The 23,732-nt window shown below is 34.2% G+C and overlaps 1 protein-coding gene across 15 annotated transcripts in view; it reads left to right on the forward strand.

The window, feature by feature from the left end:
- DNTT (DNA nucleotidylexotransferase) overlaps positions 1 to 23,732 on the forward strand; it is a 180,036-nt gene that overhangs the window by 98,978 nt on the left and 57,326 nt on the right. For all 15 annotated transcript variants that reach the window (XM_068688151.1, XM_068688146.1, XM_068688143.1 and 12 more), the window contains one exon: positions 813 to 945. In XM_068688151.1, coding sequence (XP_068544252.1) covers positions 813 to 945 — 133 coding nt within the window. The remainder of the gene's footprint in view (positions 1 to 812; positions 946 to 23,732) is intronic.

Below are 23,732 nucleotides of genomic sequence, written 5' to 3' on the forward strand. Positions count from 1 at the left end.
CAAAGTTTTAAACATGATAAAATGAACAATGTTGCTTCCCCACAGATTTTTTTGTGTGCAATTTCAGAAAGTAAAAGAACTCATTTTAAGAAAGCTATACTATACATTAAGAAAAGGAGATAATATAACATGACATTAAAATCATGTAACTTTATTTTTGTACTAAATCCTTGTATTTTATATCACTTTAGAATCCTTAGATTCTGAATTAGGTTTGTGATCAGGTGTAAAGAAAGCTGGGATATTTCATAAACTCTGAGCCCCTTGCTTGGATAAACCCCCATTTCAGGAAGACTTCAAGACTTCCCTTTAAAGCAGAACATTCAGAATCCCAATTGTTGGGGACTAATAGGGAAGTGAGAGTAATTCAGGTTCCTGAGACAAGTTCTCAGCAAGTGAAAACATGTATTACTACTACCTTGACTACTATGATTTTAAATTTTAACAGCTGTTCTTATAAATCATAATGACAAAGATGAGGAAAGTAAGAAGCTGTCTCCTGCCTGTTATTCCTCCATAGCCAAAGCAAGAGGCTGACTCCAGGAATGATGGGGAGGAAGGAAAAGACTTCTGAATAAGATGAATCAAAATATATTTCTTTGCATAATGTGCCCTAAAACATATCTATAGTTTCAGGTTCAAGGTCAGGCATTTCTTGCTGCTAGTTAGGGTTCTCTTGTCCTTAGTACAAACTGAGTGATTTGACTTCCTGGTGAAGCGTGGCTTTATATTTCACACTGGGCTTACATAATAGTATGTAGATTTTAATGATTCCACAGAGTGATCAGCACTTTTTTACCTTTGATTTCCAGGGTTTCTCTACTATGAGGACCTTGTTAGCTTTGTATCTAAAGCAGAAGCAGATGCAGTAAGCTTGATTGTCAAGAATACTGTGTGCACGTTTCTACCAGATGCTTTAGTTACCATAACTGGTGGTTTCAGAAGGTGAGTGAAAACAAATGAGCTCACTTAACTATTTTATTCAGGTATAGACAAAATTATGTTGATTTCTTGGAAAAAAAATAAACTCAGTGGGAAAGCAACAGAGATTGTTTTAATTTATTTATTTTTTAGACGGTAGAGCAATCCTCTGGTATAAACCTTTGTTTTATTACTATTGATGTCTGTTTTGTCAGAACAAAATTCATCTAAGAGCAGCTTGCTGGAAAAAGGATGTTCAGATCACATAATATAATGGAGTATATTTTTTCCTTTTTTTAGTGGATCCAAATTCCCAAGCCTGAGACTATTGTAAAGCCATGCTTGAAACAAAGACATAATAGCTTTAAGGCAAATATTTGAGAATGTAGTCACATGAGATTGAAATGTAGTGAGAGAGAGCTGGTAGCATTAGAAGTATATATTGAAATAAGTACTGACTAAATTGTATATACACTAATCTTTGGTTAGGTAGGAAGATCTCAGAGGTTCTTTCCTATCTGATTATTTTTCCTAAAGATGTTGGTCTTGGTCTGTAAAACCAAACCCAGAACAGCGAAGTAATGAGAGAAAGAATAGTCTTCAGGAGTATCATGTTTCTTGCTCTGTACTAAGTCCCTTAGTATGTCACTGCTTATAGCATGTCATGCTCATAAACCAAAAAGGCTTAGTCAACATCTTAAGTCTGCTGCTTAATTTGTTACTTTGTTAATTTTTTAATTGGTCATGTTTTTAAAGGTAAAAATGTCTTTCAAAAATAGTTAAAATATCCCTTTAGGGCTCAAAACATGAAGTTCTATCACTCTTACACAACTGAAAATGGTATGAAAGGAAAAGATGGAAGAATGTTAGTAATTTATGTCACCTGTGTGAAATAATATTGTGGGCCTAGATAGACTCAGACTCACTCCTGTGCAAAATTAAATATAAGACAAATGTAAGGTCTATAATTGCACAGTGATTGTGGTAAATGTACATGTATTTCATCACCTTTGTGCAACCTTATGATATTTATAGTTATTCCTTGCATGTACTTTATTTATTGTAAAGATATTTGTGGACTCCAGCTACCTATTTTCTATAAAACAGCATCATCAACAAGAACCATTAGGCTCAAATATGAACCCTGACCAGAAGTGTAAGTACAAGATTGAGCTTTATATTCAAAAACCTCAAGTGTCATCATTCTGAAACTCCCTGTTTAAGAGGTATAAGATGACAATCTGTTCACACCAATGTCAATTAGTCAGGGGTCTTGTGCCGTTAGTAACTTAGATATAACAGATTAACATATGCCTGGACAGGTCAGAGAGTTGCAGAGACAGATCTGTTATCACACTGAAAACTCTATGAAGTGTTTATGAGCTTTTTTGGCAGCATACTTGTTTTCAAGGTTGAATCTCACACATTCAAATTTAAACCCATTATGCTGCTTATTATTTCAGGGAGCTATGGTAGTTAGCCTTCTCTTTTTACTAAACACAAGCCTTGTATCTTTAAGTAGGTATGTCAACTCAGAAAATAAATTATTTTAAATATCTAATGATGTCTTCAGTAAGTGTGTATATTAATTACATTTAAAATACACAGAGAATATACACAAAATGTTTCAAAATGTCAATCGTAAGTGATATTTTACCAGCCCATGGACAACAAATGCTTCAATGTAGGATTTCTAGAAACTTAATTAAAGGGATTAAGGTAACTTTATTAGGCATCTATACTTTTAATCCTGAACTGCAATGGAATCTGTATGACTAGATCTGTTTTTTATGTCTGTCTCATATGGTAGCAAAGTTGGACTGAACTGTAGTGAGCAGCCAATGTAAGCCACGAGCTTCCAATTTTCAATTAGCAAATTATTACTTGCTTCTTTCATGATCTATTATTTAAATAGATAATAAATAAAATTGCTTTAATAAAAGAAGTAGGCAAATTTTACTTGTCAAAAAACTTGCATGGATTCTCTCATACCACGCCTTGTACACTACTAACACAACAGAAAAAATGGCTTGTGATTGCTCTGAATAATGTATTCACTCCCCAGGACCCAGATTTGTCTTGTTTTATATATTTATTTCATAACCATTGAAGTAGTATTTTGTTGTATTCTCTGGATTCGACTGGAGAGTTGAAAGTCAGGAATCTGTAAGTCCTTAGTTACTCTACGGGAGAACTGGATGAATTACCAAAAGCAGAACTTCCATTGCTTGATCTGCAGTCATGGAGATTCGGTAGGGATCTCCTTTGGATCTATGTTGTTTAATCAAAACACCAGACTTACAAGTTGTTCAAGTAAGTCATGACAACTGGAAAAGCTATTGCAATCTGTGGTGTAATCTGACTGAGAACATCTCAAGAACAGTTTCTCTGATAGTTTTGTGTACAATTTTTCCTCTTATTCTCTTGTTACAACCTAGCCCCCAAATTTTCTTTTACCTCTTCTCAAGGGTCATGTTATTGAAGCAGACTTCAGTGTCTGCTACTTCCTTGATGCCTTTTGTTTCTGAATCTTTCATCTTTCTGCCTGTTTTCACAAAACTATAGCTCAGAATGTCTTTAATCAGAAGTACTTTCCTTGTGTCTTTGGTTGGAAGCAGCAGGAATGCTATGTCTAGTTTAAGGTAACTCTCTTTTCAGCTATCTGAATCTATAAAGAGACATAAAGACTTTCAACTAACTGAAATAAAAGGTCATGATAGCAACCCTTCACGGCTACCAGTTTCAGTGATCCTTAATTAACCCTGCAATAACTCCCTAATTTGAAATCATTCATGAGCAGAAATGAATAAACTTATGAAGTCTGGATGAGTTTATCCTTTGTTAGTCTCCAACAGAAACATTTAGCTAAGCACCTATAAAACATACTTCTGGAGTTTCAGTTGGTATAGTCACGTATGAGAAGTTGGTAGATTTTTATTTTTTTAAAATCCTTTTCTGGCATTTCTCTGGGTCATTTTGAAACAAATTAAAACACTGAAATGCATGGAAATACAGAAGTAAAACAACTGTTGTGACATAAATCAACTGTGCTGTGAAGAATGCATTTTGTTATCCATCTAGCAAGGTCTAACAGCTTGATTGTGGAGAAGGAAGTATGAAGTCTGCTGATACTGTAATATAAAATATACCCTGGACAATGTTATGAGAATGATGAATTTACTGTGCAGTCTGTTTGAATCAGGAATTGGCATGGCATGGTTTTCAGTGCTCAGCCTCTCTTGTTGTGAATTTCTGAGATTTAAGACTATTTTCTGCCAAAGTTAATGAGATAAATCTTGAGAGGTGGAGAATAGCATCATATGTCCCAAGTACCTCTGAGGCAGGAGTGTAGTTTAGTGTAATGCATGTTCAAACTTATAGCATTTAAATGAGAGGTAAACTGAGAACCCGGTCTCTCCCTTAATAACTTAAACACACACACACACAAAGTAATTTTATTCTGGGGAGAATTAAGAATTTTTCAGTAGCAGTAGCTTTATCTCATTCTGCATATTTTACTGCATGTTATTAAAAAATTAAAATATTAACAATGTGTTAATCCAAGTGTTAATGTTGTTATTAATAATATTACCATTATTGACAGATTGTAAGTAATGACAAGCAGAGAGAACTTCACACTAGATTTCATGGCAGTGGATAATCCAGTTTTCCCCCCTTTTTTCCCTGTAGCTCTGTGTTGGGACATGGTTTCAGAGTGATTTCAAGAAAAGGTTTTCATGGGCTAAATCATTACCATCCCATTCTGCAACTTCCTGGATTTTTTCTAACATTATTTAGCTGTTAATATTTGGTTTTACCACAAGAGATGATCTAGACTGAAGGCTTTTCAAGAGTAAAAATGCTTGGAAACACTTGTGTAGCTTATGGCTTCAGTCTCTGTGCTGGCTATTTATATCCCAACTTGCACAAACACAGAAAACAATTTTGAATGGAGAAGTCCAGAAAGTGATTTGGAATAAGAAATAACATGATAAAAATTATCATTCTCATTTACTGTACCTCTGGTATGGCTTTCTGACAGCCTTTCTGTGTGCTTTCTCCATACAATTCATAAGTGATTTACAAATTCAGTTCCAGTTCTCTTGTGTTTCATGTAGCACTCTCAGATGCTAGGACTTAGATTTACAGTGGCAGGATGGTTGTATGAAATTTGTAATACGTTCAATTCTGAGAACTGTTCAGAAGAAAACAAAATACATGTTGACTGTGCATTGTTTATACAACCTTTACCAGCAGCATGGTCTGAACACAGGCCACAGGCTCCGTAGTCAGAGGCTACGGCAGCTATAGAAAATGAGGAAAATTGGAACCTGCCAAAACCAGCAGAAATTAACCCACCTCCTCAGGACTTCTCAGCCTTCTCTAAAGTCATGTTCAAAACCAAAAATCTAAGATTTTTTTTTCCAATCTGTATTTTTAATAACCTGTCAGCTGAGTACGTAGGAAAATATTATTATTATTATTTTTTTTTTTTTTGTATGGAATAATTATGCTGTTATGTCATTCTTGTTGGATGACTTCAGAACATTATTGTTCTTTATTCTGTAGTCATAATCTTTATATCTGAGAACTGTTAAGAATATCCACGGTACTGTAAGAAGTTTGTGGAATCTGCTGAGTACCTGCTTTAGAAGGAAGTGTGTCTAATTCCTCTTGCCTTTGAGGTAAATAATTCACCTATGCAAAAGCTCTATAGTACACAGGAAAAATGGTCCACAACAGGAAGGCAAGAATAACTGATTTACAGATTTCCTGCCATTAAAGCAGTGCCGTTTTCTGCCCATGAGCCATTAGAAAGATTTAATTATTTAACCAGCAGAAGTCCCCATTAACCTTGGCCAACCTGTAAAAGGTGCCCACAACTAGCCAAGAGTGTTCTGTTATTTTGGTTCATTGTGTTGCTAAGTGACTGTGTCACTGTGTAAAAATCACTGAGGTTTTGCTTCTATACTTTGTTTTAGATAATTTTTCATATTGCAGTTCTTGAAAAGATGTCCAAGTGTGTCTTGGGCAATGCATCAAGTAGAATAATTAGTACTAGTCATGTAGTATTTGCCTGGGCATGAGGCTAATTCCTCCAGACTGCATCAGTCTTTGGGAAGTTTTATCTCAGAATCTCTTATTTTTGAATTCTCTTCTAACAGTCTAATTGTGGATCACCACCTCCTACCTTGAATTTTCTATTATCTCATCAATCAGAATTTGAGGCTCTGTAGCATTTTAGGGTAAGGATTGCCCATGGTAAAGCAATGAAGACAGCAAAGGAGAGGCACAGTGTGTTCATCAGACAGCAGCACTCCTTTTGTATATTAAGATGCAAAAGTTTCTTTCTGTGTGCAAAGACATTTCCTAAGAGACAAAGAAAAACATAAAGAAATGATGTAGAATTGGACTCTGGTCTTTCTTGCTGTGTATCAAGAAAATTGATTAAAGGTATCTTACCTTTCCATCTCAGAAATAAAGTGAAGTGAAATAGCTGAGAAAAAAAACAACACAGGTATTATGTTACAGATGCTCACATTGATGAGTATCTAATGTTATTGTGATACCTTAATTTCAGAAATGGAACTTGTATGAGTAATCTGGAATCATAATTATCTAACTGTATTGACACATTCTCATAAATGAGAGAATGTCAGATGTAATATATGAAATATATTACATTTTCCAAACTCTTGGTATACACTCAAGACTTTGTGGTTTATCTAACGGAGGTAGGCATGTGGCCTGTGAGTGAATTCCTTGATAAACCCTGATGAAAAGCTGTATTTGACCTTGACATATTGGGATATGATGCAACTCCAAATCTTTGTAAGGTTCTGAGAAATAAATGCATTTGAAATCTTGTTACAAAAATTGTTTTCTTTATGTTCAGATACAGGATTAAAAATTACCAGACCTCAAGTTACTTAAATTAATTCTGCAAAACTTGCTTTCATTAATGTTTTAGATTAACTCATAAGCAGAGGCTCCTTACTCTACTCACTCCCTGCATTATGTTGTATCTTTAGATGCATATGTATAATGTATGCATTTGCAATGTTAGAAGTATTTCTATGCTTTTTGTTCCAAAACACAAGTATAATAGAGGAAGATATAAACTGTACCCAGCTGCTCAAGTCCAAATACTGTAATTTCTGCTTACTTTCTTCCACTGCTTTTATAAGAAGTAAACTTTTTATCTGCTGTTATTTCATTTTGTCAGGGAGAAATCTGCTATAAAGGAGGCAAGCTGCTCACTGAACATTTGAGTTGATAAGGTAGTTTGCACACACTATGATTTAAGCAGATCCTGGACAAATTTAGCAATTCCTCCAGCAACAGACTGAAGAAAATATTTGGATATCATTCATGGGCACCACTTTGCCTCTGATAAACTATTGTTCATTCTGGATGGGGCTTTTAACCCAAAGATCTTCTAATCTGATTTGGTCTGTCCTTAAATTTAGCAAGTCAGCTGAAAGTCCTTAAACTTCACCTCACCCAACTCCATACGTTTAGAAGTGTTTGCTCTGAATAAAAATAGTCTATGTCAGGAGTTAGAGACACTCCATCAGGGAAAGAACAGAGGTTGTACTAGTTTCTGCTTCAGATTTCCCATAACTCCTTGAAAAATAAACTGAGAAAGGAGAAAATATTTTTTTATCCAAATTAATGGCTAACCAAGTCAAGTTAGAAGATAATCTTTTGGAGTAATTTAGATACTTCCTTTTGTCATTGGAACTTTGAGGTTTGCCTTACAGTTTCCATGATAGTCTACACCTCCTGCAATAACTTTAACAATATTTAGTTATCAATCAATTTAGTTATTTAGCAATCGATCTGAGATGTTAGTTATTTAGTGATACATGATCAGATTTGTTACCATTTTAATTCTAGACAAACTTTTAATACAAAACTTACCTATGGCTAAAATCTTTAAAATTACTTGTTTGATAACTATTTTGTACTATTCAGAGCATTTGTTGTTATATAGAATATAAGGAATATTGGCAGTAATATTTTCAGATTACAAAGGCAAACCTGTAGAAAGAGAACATATCACAAGTAAACAATGAAGAGTTAAATAGGTTATTGTCTTAAAAATAGATCATTTCTTTTAAGTTCACACAAAAGTTGTTTTTTGTCCATTTGATATTCAAACCTGACATTCAATGTTAAAATGAAAATCAAAGTGTGCAGTTAATACAAGACTAAAATTCATAGGACTCTAATTGTTTTTCATCACAAATGGCAAGTAGGTTGCTTTATCCTATAAGAAGCTATTCTAATGTGTATGAGAGAAAAATTCCAGTTGAGTTTAGGTTAAGTTAGCTATTTAGATCAATGTGGCCATTATCACAGGTAGAAATGTCCCGTTACAGAGAATCCTACTGGTAGATATGGTAAACTGCAAAAGTTTGAAAACAGGAACAGCAAAAGAATAGTCAGAATAAGAGAGAGGCTTGCTGTGAGCAGATAATTTCTGCATGTATGTATACAGTAATATTACATGTATATACAATGACTGCTTATATATGAAGAAAGAGCAGAATAACAGATAATCATAGTTACTCAAAGATTTTTTCATCCTTTTGCTCTTCTTCTGATTTGCCCTTGAAGGTCGCTTTCAATCATTTTTCATACATGAGGGTCAGTCATTTTACAATTCTAGGTTTCTGAATTACATTGAAATATTTTTAGAATGCTTGCCACTGCATAAAACCAAAATGTTAATGGCTTCACTTAGTCAAATTAAATTTTAATGACCATGGTTTAATTTTTCTTTTAGCCCATTCATGTCCTTTAAAAAGCATTAAATGTGATTCAGTTGTCTTCTAATATCACAGCTGACCTGAATAGTCTTTTCAGTTACCCTTTTAGATGAAGCAGATCTGAATCATTTTAAATAAATAAAGACCTCTCTTTATTGGTTAAATGCTGATATTCACAGCTCATTTAGTCCATCTATTGAGATGCAATGTCAAAAGAACAACAATTTCTTTGTGTAATGTTGGTGAAGTATTTGTAGAGATTAGAGAGAAAAAAGCATCTTTGCTTTGTAATTGAATAGAATTTAAGAAAGAGGAACTCAGAAATATCTAAGTAAGATTTTAAGAAAGATACACAACTGAGAAATGTAGAGTAGTTAGCGAAGAAGTGTTTTTTTTTTTTTTTTTTGTGTTTGTTTTTTTTTAAGAAATGGTGAGGAAAAATAGTGAGCTAACAATGCAGACATCCCTCATGAATTTATTCCGACATCTAATAATCTAATCTCAGATGTTTTATGTGTTTTTAAATCTGTTAGTTCTACACTAGTGAAATATGTTTTAATCCTTTCATGGATTATTTTAGTGTTTACAAAGTTATCTGGCTATTAATTGTACAAAAAGTGATCGAAATTGTTTGAAATCTATTCATTCAAAAGCATTTTTTTTTACACTTCCATAATTCTGTTTGACACATTCTCATTTTTGGATGACAATTCCTCAAAACCTTTGCTATGCAGTAGAGCTACCTCTTGCTGCATATGAGGGCAGGTGTGAGGAAGGAGGTCTCTGGGTTGAATGCTCAGCATGGGATATAACAAAAGTGATCTTGGTTATTTGTTATGTTATATGGGTTGTCTGATGAGATAGGATGAGGAGGATTTGGACTGCAGAGGTATCATTTCCAGTTGTTTTAATTATCTAAGTGCAAAAGATAATGGTATCATTAGCTAGCAAAAATTTCAGTCCCAACCACAGTTTTGTCCTTTTAGCTGCTTGTAGGAGTATCAGATTATAAACATGCACAAAAGTACCTTGTTCCCTCCTGATGTAAAATCCTAGCTCTGAAACATGCCAATCTATCCTGATGGCTGGCTCATTAGAATCACCTAAATGGAAAGAAGCAGCGACAGCTGTCAGTACAAATAACAGCAGTCCAAACACCATCCACTTGTCCAGTGGTACTTTTTAAGATAACATACTGTTAGGATTCCAAAATGTTAAAACAGGTTTTGTATTATTTATACAATTTTCTAGATAAGTTTGACAAAATGAATGTTCTGAAGTTTAAGAAGAGATTGGACTGTGCTCTTAGTCACATGGTCTGAACTTTTGGGTAGACCTGTGCGGTGTCAAGAGTTGGACTTGATGATCCTTAAGGGTCCCTTCCAATTCAGGATATTCTATGATTCTATGACTCTAAGTTATGAAAAGGAGGTTATAACCAAACTAATTATTGTTCCAATGTACTGATGAAATAAATATATTTAGTAACCTATATTCTGCTGACAACTCTCATTTTAATACAGTTAGCAATAAAAAATATTGTGATTTTTATTATACTAGGTTAAAATTATTCATTCAATATTTGGTGGTGGTGGTGCAGAGAGGCAGGTAAATAGATACAGAGCATTTTTGATTGTGCTAAAATTGATTTATCGGTGTAATTTTATGTGCTGGAAAATCTGTTTCCTATACTAATGTTGAACTGTTGCTCTTTGAAAGTTTTGGTAATTTGGGAATACATAAGTATGATTATGTCATTGGGGAATAAAAGCTGTTCTAATTAAAAGGACAAATAATTGCTACCTGACATTAACGTGAACAAAGATATATTCACAGACTTATTAAGCTTCATTTTCAAAATCTGTGGAGAGAATGACAAGTAAGTCTTCACAAGAAAATCTCAGGCAAAGTCAATGATAAAAAGTATAGAACTATTCTGTAGCAGAGCTGTGTTATGTGTGTTATATGTATTGCATTTAATTCAAAGTGCATAAAAAAGTGATATCCTACCACAGGAATACATACACTACCCTATCATAGGAATATGCGAAAGAGAGAATATGAACACTTAATTTTCAGTAAGGTTTTGACTTTATCACACACTTCTCTATCTGTAAGAAGTTCTAAAATCACAGAAGATTTGTTTTTGGAATTTTAATGGCTTTTCACTTTTTTTTTTTAAATCTCAAAGAACAAGAAAATTTGGATATTACAGTTTAGGTGATGTTGGTTAGCTGGAAAATACGTGCTAAAATGTTGAGAACAGTTGTCAAAAATTGGAAAAAAAAAGTCACATTGAAAAAAAAATCTCACATTTTATTTGAAAAACTGGGCTGAAATGTCATTGTGTTGAGTCCTGTAAAGGCTATAATTCAAGTGATTTGTATGTGGAATGATTTATTAAGTCAGAATTTCTCCTTTTCATGAGTAGCCTCAGCTATAGTGTTCTACTCTATTGTCATTTCACCTGAAGATCAGGGGTATTGTGCATCATAGAAAACGTAGTCAAGAGGCACAGAAACTCTGTGAAGCACTGTGATAGTATTTCAAGATCATTAGAACATTTTGATTTAGGATTTGGCCAAGAAATTGAAATAACAACTTGAATTAGGTTGTATCATTATATTTCTTTTTCCCATTTATATTTAACTGTCCATGACTGTCCATGTAAATCCTTTTGATTTCTCACATTTTTTGTGGCCAGCCCTGCTAAATCTTTGGTGTAAATCATAGATCCAGAGATTAAAGAATAAACCATCAACTGTAATTATCACTCAGAATTTGTAGGGAAACTAAGCACCAGCAAAAATATTGTCCAGTCATTATTGATTTTTTTTTTTTTTTTTTTTTTTTGCATTCTACATCAATATTCCTGGGAAGCATCAGCTGTTCAAATAGTGCTCTGAAAAGTCACAATAATCAGGGTGTCTTTTGCAAATGTTTGGCATGAAGACAGCTAGTATCATTGATTTTTGAAATGCTCAGCTAGTGAATTTAAACAGATGGATTTTAACTCTCTGGCCAGGAAATATGATGAAATAGAACATTTAGATTGCAGTACGTGTAAAACATTTGCTGTAAATGGATGAGCACTAGGGGCTTCACAGGATGTCTCACAAATTAACGATAGGGTAAAATGCGTTCATAATGGTATATAAAATTGTTAAGTAAAAATATTCTAAAAGTTACAGAGCATTAAGTACAAGGAGGACTATTAAGTTAGTTGAATATATTTAGGTAAACATGAAATAGCAAACTAAAAAGAAAGATAAAAGTAAGATTTCAGATCAGGTGTCAAGATAAAAGAAAAACAAATACTAGAGGTCAAAGCAGATGTGTACATGACCATGATAAGATAGGGTGTGTAGTCAATCCTAGCCGAAACCAGGACAGTTATATAGTTCTGTTTCTTAGATTTTCCTCTGTAAAATAGTTTCATTGGTGTCATTTGCTAAAAGAGGATCCCTTGCAAAATCCAAGTAGCTCAAGGTGTGAATGGAATGAAGGGAGACAGACAGCAATCAAAAAGTTGTTTAGAACAATTGAAAAATTTCCCTTCTCTTTCAGAGGGCCACATGTAGAGCTTGGAGAAAATATAATCCACACTTATTGAGTCCACACTCATCCTTAATGAGCTATCCTTGTACCAAATGGAGGTGAAGGAAAAGGCTGTATGTGACCTCATTATTGTTTCTGAGCTTTGTCTTCTCACTTAGCTTAAGAAAGGTCCAAGTGCAAGCAAAAGCTGAAAGTTCTATTTTGACATGTGAAGATTTATCTGAAGAAAGTAAGCTTTCTTTGATAGCTGCTGTTTATGTGGCTTTGATTCAGCTTTGGTTTGACTCGAAGCTCTGTTCAGCAGGTTCTTTTGTGACCGTTTTCCCCCTTCATGACTGTCCGTAGACTCTCTTCCATATATACCTACAAGGATATAGGTTTAGGTAGGAAAGGAAAAGCTGCCACAGTAGTTTAAATAGCTCACTAACCAACTCAAACATACAGTCTTTGAGGAAGTCTGGCATGTCATGTTCAAATACTGAATGCTTTTTTTCCCCCTTTCTTTGACTTCAATGAATGTGCACTTAGTGCATGTGTTCCTGTGTACATGTCAGTATCCCACTGAATTTTGTCTCCTCTTTCTCTTGGGGCATGGATCTTCATTGAACTGAGAGACCTGCAGAAGAAACTGGTACTATTGTCCAACAGAAATCAAATAAAAACTCTGCCTGCAGTCCCAGACTAAGTTTCCAGCAGTAAAATCAGCTTTAACATAGCATTAATGATGCATAATTCTGATTAAGAGATTTAATTAATATGAAGAAGAAAAAATGGTGCTAATGATGTTTAGTCAGCTTGCAGTCAGACATGTATAGGTGTGCCACAAAACAAGTGTCTTTTTCTTATTCTGTTTCAGATAAGACAATTGTAATTTAGCATCTATTTTAAACATTTTTAAATCTTTTCATAAACTCTGGTGTCTGTCCCCAAGCAGCAATCCAGGAGAGAATTGAAAATAATTCATTACGTTTTGTCTTGGATGTGTCTTGCTTGTTTGGAGATCTTTCTTACGTATCAGAAATTTTCAAGTATATTTCTTATGATTCGTATAGTAAGGTGATTCTTTTTTTGTTTGAGTACATTTTAGTTATAAACGTTTCAGGGCATTTATACCAGAGATGAAGTTTTTATGAATATTTTGCCCTCTGTTAGCAAACAGTTACCAAGCTGAACAATACTATGCTATAATTCACTGTTTGTAAAAGAGATTTGAAAGACCCAGATACCAGGCAGTTCAGGGTTCACAGGATCAAATGCCTGTTGTTTAAAGAGATTAAAACACAGTTCTAACTATAATATGTATTTGTGTTACTAATTATAATATGTATTTGTTGCATTCCTCTAAAGCTTTCTTGAAAACAGGATATTTGTAGCAGAGCTTACTCACTGCTGATTTACTCTGAAGTCAAAGTTTATTGTAGGCTGGTTAGTTCCTGTAAAGGTGGTTGACAGCAGAAAGAATTACATTTTCCTGGCAGATAATGTGAGGAAAGGTGCAAGTATCAGTGACCTTGTATTATGCTTCAAGCAACCAGAAGTTATGTTTTGCAGATTCCTATGAGCAATAGTAGCCATAATAGTTTAAATAAGTGTGACATGATCATGCTAGTGGTGTGTGGACATGGTAATGAGGAGGTAACTGCTGACTAATTTTTTTTTATTAAGATGTGAGTCAGAAAGGACATTTTCTACGTGTCAAATAACAAGGAAAAATTAAAATAGTTAAAAATAAATCGTGTAGGCAATGCCTGCTGTAAGAGGTTGCCAGAAATAGTCCTTTGTGTTGCTTTTAATTTCAGGATAGTGGAATCTATTATAGATTGTTGCTATGCTGTGGGAGAGTTGGATTAAAATGTTTCAGGCAGTCTTTTTGAAGAATGGAAAAATCAGCTTTAAATACAGAGCAGCAGATCTGATAAGATGCACTCAGTTATAATCATCAGCTATGATAGCCATGAGTAATGAGAGTATGAAGACACCTTTAAGATGGCCTATTATTTGGGGGCATATTTCAACCCAGTGCAGGTTGAAAACGTTAAGATTATATTTAGGAAGAAGTCAGATCAAGTGTTTAGAGAACTATGACTGACTCACTGAGCATGTCTTTAAAAGTACATGGGAAGAACTCTATAATGTCTAGATCAGGAAAAATGTTGCAGAGAGAACACTCAAAATTTTGTTCTCAAACAGAATATCTCCATGCCATGGTTTAGGAATTAAAGAAGTTGGCTAAGAATAATCACAGAAAATTTCAATTTAAGATTAAATCAATTGAGGCAACTTCATGACCTCCTTAGATTAATGGAGAGTCATGTCTTGAAGCAAAGCAAGGGAATTTTTTAAAGGAGGGTAACAAGATTTCACTGTGGTGAGATTTAACTTAAGGAATAAGGTGGATTTAATGACAGGGTAGTTTACACTTTAAAAGGGTTTTCTGATATGTTTATAATTGTAGAGTACATTAGTAGCATTTAGTAGCATTTCTCTGTGGAGATGCGGTGTTCCCTTGCTAATACACTTAAATGGTATTCTCAAATGGAATAACCTACATTGGCCCAAAAGGTATAACTCTTTCTGTTCCAGGGAACTGCTGGCTCACAGTGTGATTTCACACAGTATGGCTATCTTTGCAAAACACTGATGCTGGCCAAGTTGACAAGTTCTGAATTTCAATTTAAATTTGAAAACTGATTGCAAAACTGGTGTAATTGTATCCCATAATTCTGGTGTAAAATATGTTCACTATAATAGTAAATATTATTTTCTCTATAAATGCTCAGTTTTCTAAATATGTCCTATAAGAGTAAACTCCTCTTCCCTCAGACAAAATTAGTAGATTACACAGTCCAAAATACATCTCAAACTAAAGCTATCTGATGTTCTCCAGATTATGGCTTCCGTAAAATTCCCAAATACCTTACTTGCAATAGGGGTATATGAATATAGTCATGGAACTGTATATATATTGTATATACAGGTAAGGGATTGTACATATGCTTCGAGTTTAAACTATGCATATTTTTTCAGAAGTACTTTAGCAGACCTTTAGTTTCTTGATAGACAAGAAACCTAGACTCAGAATCACTAGCCTGCGACTGTACGCTAACAACCACACAGTTGTTTAAATTTGAAATGAGTAGATATATTCCATTATGCAGAATAGATGAATAAAATACCTTAAAATAACCACAACTAAAGTAGAGTTAGACATATTGTCACAAGATGCCAGAAAGTTCAACTTTATAAAACAGTTTTTTAATGTCTTTGTGACTGACCCACATGCACAAACAATTCCTTGTGCCCCTCAGACATCACACCACCAGCTCAAACAGAAGTCTCAATTCTATTTTATGTTAGAAGTTCGGGAAAGTGGGGATGAGGGGAGGGTGTTGTCTCCCTCCCTCCCCGTGATGGATGCAAGTAATCTATTTCTCAGTTCAAGGAATGTTAATAGAAAATCTGTCATGTTTATATAAATACCAGTACAGCTCAGCAGGAAGAACATAGAAACTTTTATTTTTATGGTAGGTTGATTCTACAGATTGTCCCATCACTGCCAAGTGAAACCCAGGCTGAGCATCTAATATCATGCAGACATTCTGAAAATGCACTTGTTTCCTTCCTTGCATGAGCATTAATATTGTCTTTTAAATCATTTAAAGTGCATATTTTGATTTTTGGAAATGCCAAAGTAGACACGCATGGAAAAGAACATTTTGATGGAAGTTTCTGTAACAAAGGGATACGGCAAAGGAAAATAATCCATTTGAAACACTCAAGGGAGTTAGCTAGAGAGAATTAAAATGAGCTGGGATTGAATGCACATTTTAACTCCACCACAAGAAAGCTTCAAAACAGAAAAAACTGTTGGTATGAAGTGATTTGTTAATTTAGCTACAGTGTCAATATAATTTTTTTCTTACTTCTTTCAAAATAAAATATATCTTAAATATTATCTTATTCATAATTTCATTAATGTGTATAAGTAGAATATAAATATAATTCTGAAAATATATGTATATATTTTGGACAAAAATCTAAACCAGTAAATGGAAACAGCCTTAGTTGCAAACTCATTTTTTCCAGTTTTAAAAAAAAAAAGTGTGACTAATAGCTTCATAAAAGCATTTTTAAAAATATGCATCTTTCATAATTAATAATGCAGGCTGTTGTCTACTTATTTCAGTAAATAATTTGAATGCAGCTGACCTTTTTGTTTTCTCTGCTGCATTATTAATAATGCTGAAGAGATCACTGGGTTATTGTTTTAGCAATATGTATTTTGCTTAGCTGAGGTTTGAGTTTACAGCTAATGCTGTTTAAAATGTGACACTTCAGTAGATTATGCAGCAGTTGAGATTGAGCTCCTACTCTCCCCTTCTCTTTTTTTCTTTTTGTTTCTATGATTTACAAATCCAGAATGTCACCTGTTTACTTTTACCTTTAGGGAGCTGGAGTACATGTAGTATTTACAGCCAGCTCTTGATTACCCACATCTAAGTACCTCTTAATGGTAAATTTCATTCTGTGGCAGAACAGAGTGTAGTAGCACTGGTCACCAGCTACCTAAAATCCTTAGCCCTCTCCTTTAATTATTTCAGATTGATTTCTTTCCAGAGAGAGGGAGAGGCCATTTCCTTTATCTTATATATATATATATATAAGATAAATTTATCTTAAAAAATATATATTTTATATTTATATATATATATATATATATATATATATATATAAAATATATATTTTATATTTATATATATATATAAAATAAATTCATCATCTCAGAGGTACCCAAAACAGCTGGCATTTTTCAATACACTGATGTCTTTATTTCACTCTTTATAAGTAGATATAATTGAATTTCCTTGGTTCTTGGTCTACGTAATTCAAAACTTTTTAAACCTTTGAATTAAGCCAGAAGAGACTAGGCATTTCAAGTTATCTGAGCAAGTCTAGTCTGAGATGTCTCTTACAAATAATGCATCTTATTTCTAGTCTACCATGATTCTTCAATACTTAATATGTATTGGAATGTGTTCTTTTTTTTTTTTTTTTTTTTTTTCTCCTCCCTGCAGATTTCAGAATAATTAAAATTTTACAGTTCTTGGTAACCACAGATATTGTACCAGTGTCACAGAGCTTTTCTTAAGACTGAGATTTTGCTGCATATTGTCATAGAATATGCTGACAGTACATATGCAAAACTAGATAGACAATTTAAGACTAAATTATCATCTGCATACTCTTCCATTTTAGCAGAATACATGAGATCCCAAATCCACATCAGAATTCATTGGAGTGGATATATATTTTTTTCAAATAGTGTTGAAGAGGCTTTGCTTCGGCATTGATTGGCACTCAGCAAAATTTATGTATGCAGGAAGTTTCTATGATGTCATTTGAAATGCTTGATTGGAATGGGGTATAATTTAAAGGATTTGCCAAGACAGCAGAAGTAAAACTTCAGTAATGTATTTTATGACTTTAAATAAAACTATGACAGATTGGTATGGTACATTTCATAAGCTTTAAAAGCTTGAAATTATATGGACAGCTTCCAGGTACAGTTGCATTATTTACATTAAATTGAGACAGCACTCATGGTGATTCAAAGCTTAGGCATAGTTTTGTTTTGCTTGGTGGAATAGTGAATTTACTTCAGATAAAAAAATTCAGGCAGTCTAGATCTGTTAGTAGGAAAAAGTCTTGTGCACAAGCCAGAGATAAATATACAACATTAGGGTATAAATGATGACAGCCACATTCAATCAGTTGTTTTGCTGAAAGCTGGAAGACAATAATGCCATCTAGGCAATGCAACTGTTATAATATCTAGAGATAGCTCTACTTTCTAGTTAAAAGTAAGTGGTTAAATAAGTAAGTGGTTAAATTCTTACATGTCCGTTAACCTATTTTTGAGTCTCTCAATAGAAATTAGTCTGGTAGAGGACAAGTATTATAATAAACTTTTAACTTACATAATAAAATTAATTGGAATTTATTTTTGATGACTATTTTTCATGCTATTTAATTTTCTGTTTTCTAACAGCTCTGAAGTTGAGCTAAAGCAGAAAGGAATTAATTTTATAGTGTGAGTAATGCATACAAAAATAGGTCAACTGGATTGTATGTAATGATTCTATTTGTGGAATGTTTTCTTGTCTTTTTTTTTTTTTTTTTTGTCAGGTCTTCAGATTTTGAATACTACGCTACTATTACATTTTTCATGATGCACCATAACATAGTATTTTTCCCGGACATCCGTGTATAAGAGAAAAACGTATTTATTTTAAACAGAGCATGCTATGAAACAACCATTTGGCTGAGTCTACTGAGGTCAATACATAAACCCACCATTCATCAATCATTCATTTCACAAGACAGGGAAATAAATCTTTCCACAGTTTTTGCATTATATTATTTTTAACCCATTAAATAATTTTTAGTTCAGATAATCCAATAGAGTTGTACAAGATCAGCAGATAATTTAATTTAATGATATAGCTAGCCATTTAAGTCCTTCAATGAGTAATCATTCAGTTTTATCTTTTTTTTTTTTTTCTTGCTGTGTGAAAGTAATGTCAAATATATGCTAAAGCAAAGCTTGAAAAAAGACATCAGCATGACATGAAGAGAAGTAGGTGGGTGTCTTGTACACTGAGAAATAGTGTCTAGGTTTCATTTGGATCAGAAAAGAAAAACACACTAAAGCAATGCATACACTTAGTCTTTGAAAATACATTTAATGAGAACCAAGGCAATGGCACTCATTGATACACCCTTTGAGGCAATATAGTCACTGAGGGTGAAATTAGGTTTTAAGTAAGATTCAACTGGCATTCCACAAGTTTCACACTGGTTCTCCTAACTTCAGTGATTTTCACCCACGCAGCATAATTCACAGAAATATCTGTAGATGTGATCGCTTTTGCAGGTGACAATTTAGCCCAAGTTAATACAAGAGAGTCTCTTAATTAATGCATTGTTAGGTGTTTTCCTGAAGTTCCTCTTTGAACAGCACTACTCATGCTCCACAGTGTTGATAGTTGATATCCTGCTGAATAAATAAAAATAAAAGTGCTTGTTTTGTGTATGGAGCATTGAAGTTATATTCCCTTATGTTTTGTAAATAAACTTTCTGCTCCTAAAGGGGAAGGGATTTTTCCATTGCTACTTCAGTGCAGAGTTGGATTAACTTCAAAAATAAAATAAATGGCTTCCACAGCTATGGAAAATGAATTCTGCCTCTGGTGAATTAGAATTAGTGTTACATTGGGCAAGAAAAGTAGCGTTCTAATGAAGTGTCAACCCTCACGCATGTCTCCTAAGAAGACACCTGTGAACCTTTGCCAAATACTTATGTAGCTCAGCTGAGTTTATGTCGGATAACTTGGCTGTGTGAATGCTGTCTTTGGCAATTTAAACCTCTGAACGGAAACCTGATTTATACCTGTCCAGGAGACCACTGGCTCAGTTTTCGCTGTTTTGGAGACCTTCTAATCTATAATTATTTTATTTTTAAATGAATACAAAAAATATTTCTGCAGACAAAGCTACAATAGCATTCTTTTTTTTTTTTTTTTTTTTTTTTTACCCACAAAATGCCTCTAAAGGAGTCAAAGTATATCTCATAACTGTACATTATCTTTTCAGTTAAATGTATCATGAAGTCAATTTTACATTTAATTGTCTTTGCTGGTAGCAGAATTTATTTCAGTTGATTTGATTATTGCCATTTCAGCCATTAATCAGCATCCTATTAAACCATCTCACAGCTACTAATTATGCTCCCAAAGAGCCTTGTGCAGTCAGGGAAGAATTATCATTGAGGACAGGGATTCCAGAATTTCTTTTGATATGGAACTTGGATCAGTTTGGGTTTAGATTTTTAAAAAGAAACATAACTCCAGTTTTTCATCACCTGTCCCATGCTTGTACAAATCAAGTCCATGAGGGTGACTGAAACAGCAGGTACTAAAATCAGAGTCCAGATACAAAATGTATGTACAACTACAATCTTCGGTAAGTTATTCCCTTTCCACTGTGATAAATGGTACAGATGAGCCTCCTGACTATCTGATTTGATGATCTATAAAATGAAATCTTGCCACTGTTGTCCTCATCGCTCTGTCATGTTTAAGATGGAAGTATAAAGTCCATGCACCTAGAGAGCAAGTGAAGTTGGTAGTAGAGTTTTGCATGGTCAGGCACCCCTAGTTTATTCTGACTGAATGCTCCTCTTCCACTCTCCCTCTGCTGACAAAGTAATCAGAGCATGGCACAAGTCAGACTTGTGAACAGTTGCTCTCTGCATTCTGCTCTCTCTGTTTTCTCTGTGTCAGTGTTTTTGGACTGTTAACTTTGGTTGAGCTGCTTTTGCACTTCAGTGAGCATTTATTTTCTCGCTATCTATTCGAAATGTATGTGAATCAACATTACATTGACGCTGTTGAATCTAAATGTTGTTTTGAAAATGTGGAGCTGACTTGAATATTAAGGACAACCACTCGGCTAAAGCTGACAGGGATTTGAAGAACAGCTTGTGTGTGGTATATGGGGTTTAGCTGGTCATTTATGATGGCAATGGGCTAGTACGATATTTATGTTACTACTCAGGCTGTTAATACTTTTTGTGGTATTGATCAAATACATAACAGAGAGTTTCTGAGGAAACAACCTCAAATAAATGTTACACAGGATATTATTGTAATTTGGAAGAACATTTCTGTCACAAAAAGTATTTTTAACTTTTTTTTTTTTTTTTTCTAGCTATTACCCAGTTCTTGCTGTTGCAAATACTTAGAAACATTCTAATTTCTTCCATTCAGCAAAATCCTTCATCATGAAATCACTGCAGAAGCCCTTTTACAGATCAGGCTCTGGTCCTTTCCTTAGAAAGTGACTTGTTCTTACCTGTCATTGTATTAATTATACTCCTACCAAAAGTCAGTGCCCTTTTGAGTCAATAAAGCCACCTACTGTAGGTCTAAATTTCAGACCTGAAAAAAATCACAGAAGACACTATGCTGAAATAATCATTTTCTAATTAAATACTGTATTCAGCAAAGCCAATTAGGCAAAATCTTTGGAGAATTTTACTTATTGGTCTATTTTGCCATTGTGTTTTATTGAACTGCTAGAAACTTTCACCTGAATATGGAACTTAGTTTTTCAAGAAAGCTTTTTAGTATTCAGTATTTAGTATTTAGCTTTTTTAGTATTATATATTTATAATATAAATATATTTAGTATATTTCTTAGTATTTCAAGAAAGCTTTAAAATCTGTAGTGTTACAGTTGAGAAGAAATCATGATGACATCTCTGATTCCTTTGTAATCAATGAAAATTTTCCCTTTTGAATATTAAGCAGTCCAGGATTTTACCTTCACTGTAAGAGCGGTAGCAATGTCACACTTCAGTACTTCCAACTTAAAGATATATTTTTTTCCTTTGTAGTAGGGTTTACTAAACAAATGTAGGTCTTCATCATTTGAGTGACAGTAACTCAGAATTATTTTCATATCTGGCTGTTAGCAATCATGCATCACTACTTCAAGGTCTCATCAAAGACTGCTTAGTAAGCAAACACACAAGTGTGCAAAGTACCTGGGATTTGGAATAAAAATTTATCTCTTTTTCTGAGAAGGCACATACTGGTGGAAGACAAGTAGTAGATGTACCTTAATCAGGACTGCAGTTACTAGGTACAGAATTACTATGGTACTTCTATTTGGTTGAACTTGGGTGATGTCAAATAATAGTTGTACATTACCAATACAGTGAGTAGCAGAGCAAGAGCAGAGGATACCCCCCTAGAGTAAAAATATGGTATCACAGAATCACAGAATTTCTAGGTTGGAAGAGACCTCAAGATCATCGAGTCCAACCTCTAACCTAACACTAACAGTCCCCACTAAACCATATCCCTAAGCTCTACATCTAAACGTCTTTTGAAGACTTCCAGGGATGGTGACTCCACCACCTCCCTGGGCAGCCTGTTCCAATGCCTCACAACCCTTTCAGTACAGAAGCTCTTCCTAACATCTAACCTAAAACTCCCCTGGTGCAACTTTAGCCCATTCCCCCTCGTCCTGTCACCAGGCACGTGGGAGAACAGGCCAACCCCCACCTCTCTACAGCCTCCTTTAAGGTATCTGTAGAGAGCGATAAGGTCGCCCCTGAGACTCCTCTTCTCCAGGCTGAACAAGCCCAGCTCCTTCAGCCACTCCTCGTAGGACTTGTTCTCCAGGCCCCTCACCAGCTTCGTCGCCCTTCTTTGGACCCGCTCAAGCACCTTGATGTCCTTCTTGTAGCGAGGGGCCCAAAACTGAACACAGTACTCGAGGTGCGGCCTCACTGATATATCAATATCAGAATAGTCAGAAAGAAATCTTTGGACTCTGTATACATGTGTGTGTACATGTTTGAATGTAGCTGTAATTGTAATGTTTGACTATGTCTGCGTGGTGAAGCTACTAGAGTTTTCCCTCAGGAACATAAATAGTTTGTTTGCTATATCTAAAAAGAGTGATTAAGCTACTACTTATCCAAGCTCTGTCATTGCTGCCTAAACAAAAATTCATTGTGCTGTATTGCAGTCTGTCCCTTTCTTCAGCTATGTGTAATGTTCTGCAACATTTAATCCCTTTTCCATTGCCATGCAATCATCACTTTAGCAATTACATTTGATCTTCCTAGATATTTTTGCATGTTGCTTATCTATATTCAAGAGAATATTCAAATAGCCTCACATATTTTCAAATCACTTGGGGATGTCTGTCTAGAAGCTGTCCTCTTTGCATTTCCCAAAAGAAGAATGCAGAGAAGATGGCACTTAATTTAACATGTAATGAGTTCTCATATTTCTTTCCACAACTGGTGGAAAGGAAAATGACAAGGACTTGTCATTTTTTTATATTGGCTTTCAGCATCTTAGCTAGTGTCCAGCTTGCTCTGCAGATGACTTTCAGCTGCATTCCTTTTAATCTGAGCTCTTTGGAAAGAAGGGAGATTTATATTCTGTGGTATTTTCAGATTCTTCATATGCTATCTGCTCCATGTAGTTCTGGTCTGAGTTTTCCTTAACAGATTTTCCTATCTTTCTGTATTAAAATGTGATTAACCACTAAAATGGTCAGGGAAATAAGAGTTTAAAAATCTTAACATGTTTATTATGAATATTGGTTACACAGAAATTCCTAATAGCCTGTTTTTTTTTTTTTGTGTTTTTTTTTTTTTTTTTTTTTTTTCTTCCTGTATTTCCTGATAGCAATTATTCTCAGACAGCTATTTCATAGCTGTAGCTTTTTTTTTTTCTAATTCTGATACAGGTAATATATCCATTAACATTTTCAATCTGCTGAATCTGAATATTGTTTTAAGTGTATTGTCTTAGTAAACACAATACAGTTTCATCAAACAGACTAACTCAGAATATTAGCTAATACCCAAATGTTTAAGAATTTTTATACTTTCCT

Source organism: Anas acuta, chromosome 7, assembly GCF_963932015.1.
Source record: "Anas acuta chromosome 7, bAnaAcu1.1, whole genome shotgun sequence".
Classification (NCBI taxonomy): Eukaryota; Metazoa; Chordata; class Aves; order Anseriformes; family Anatidae; genus Anas; species Anas acuta.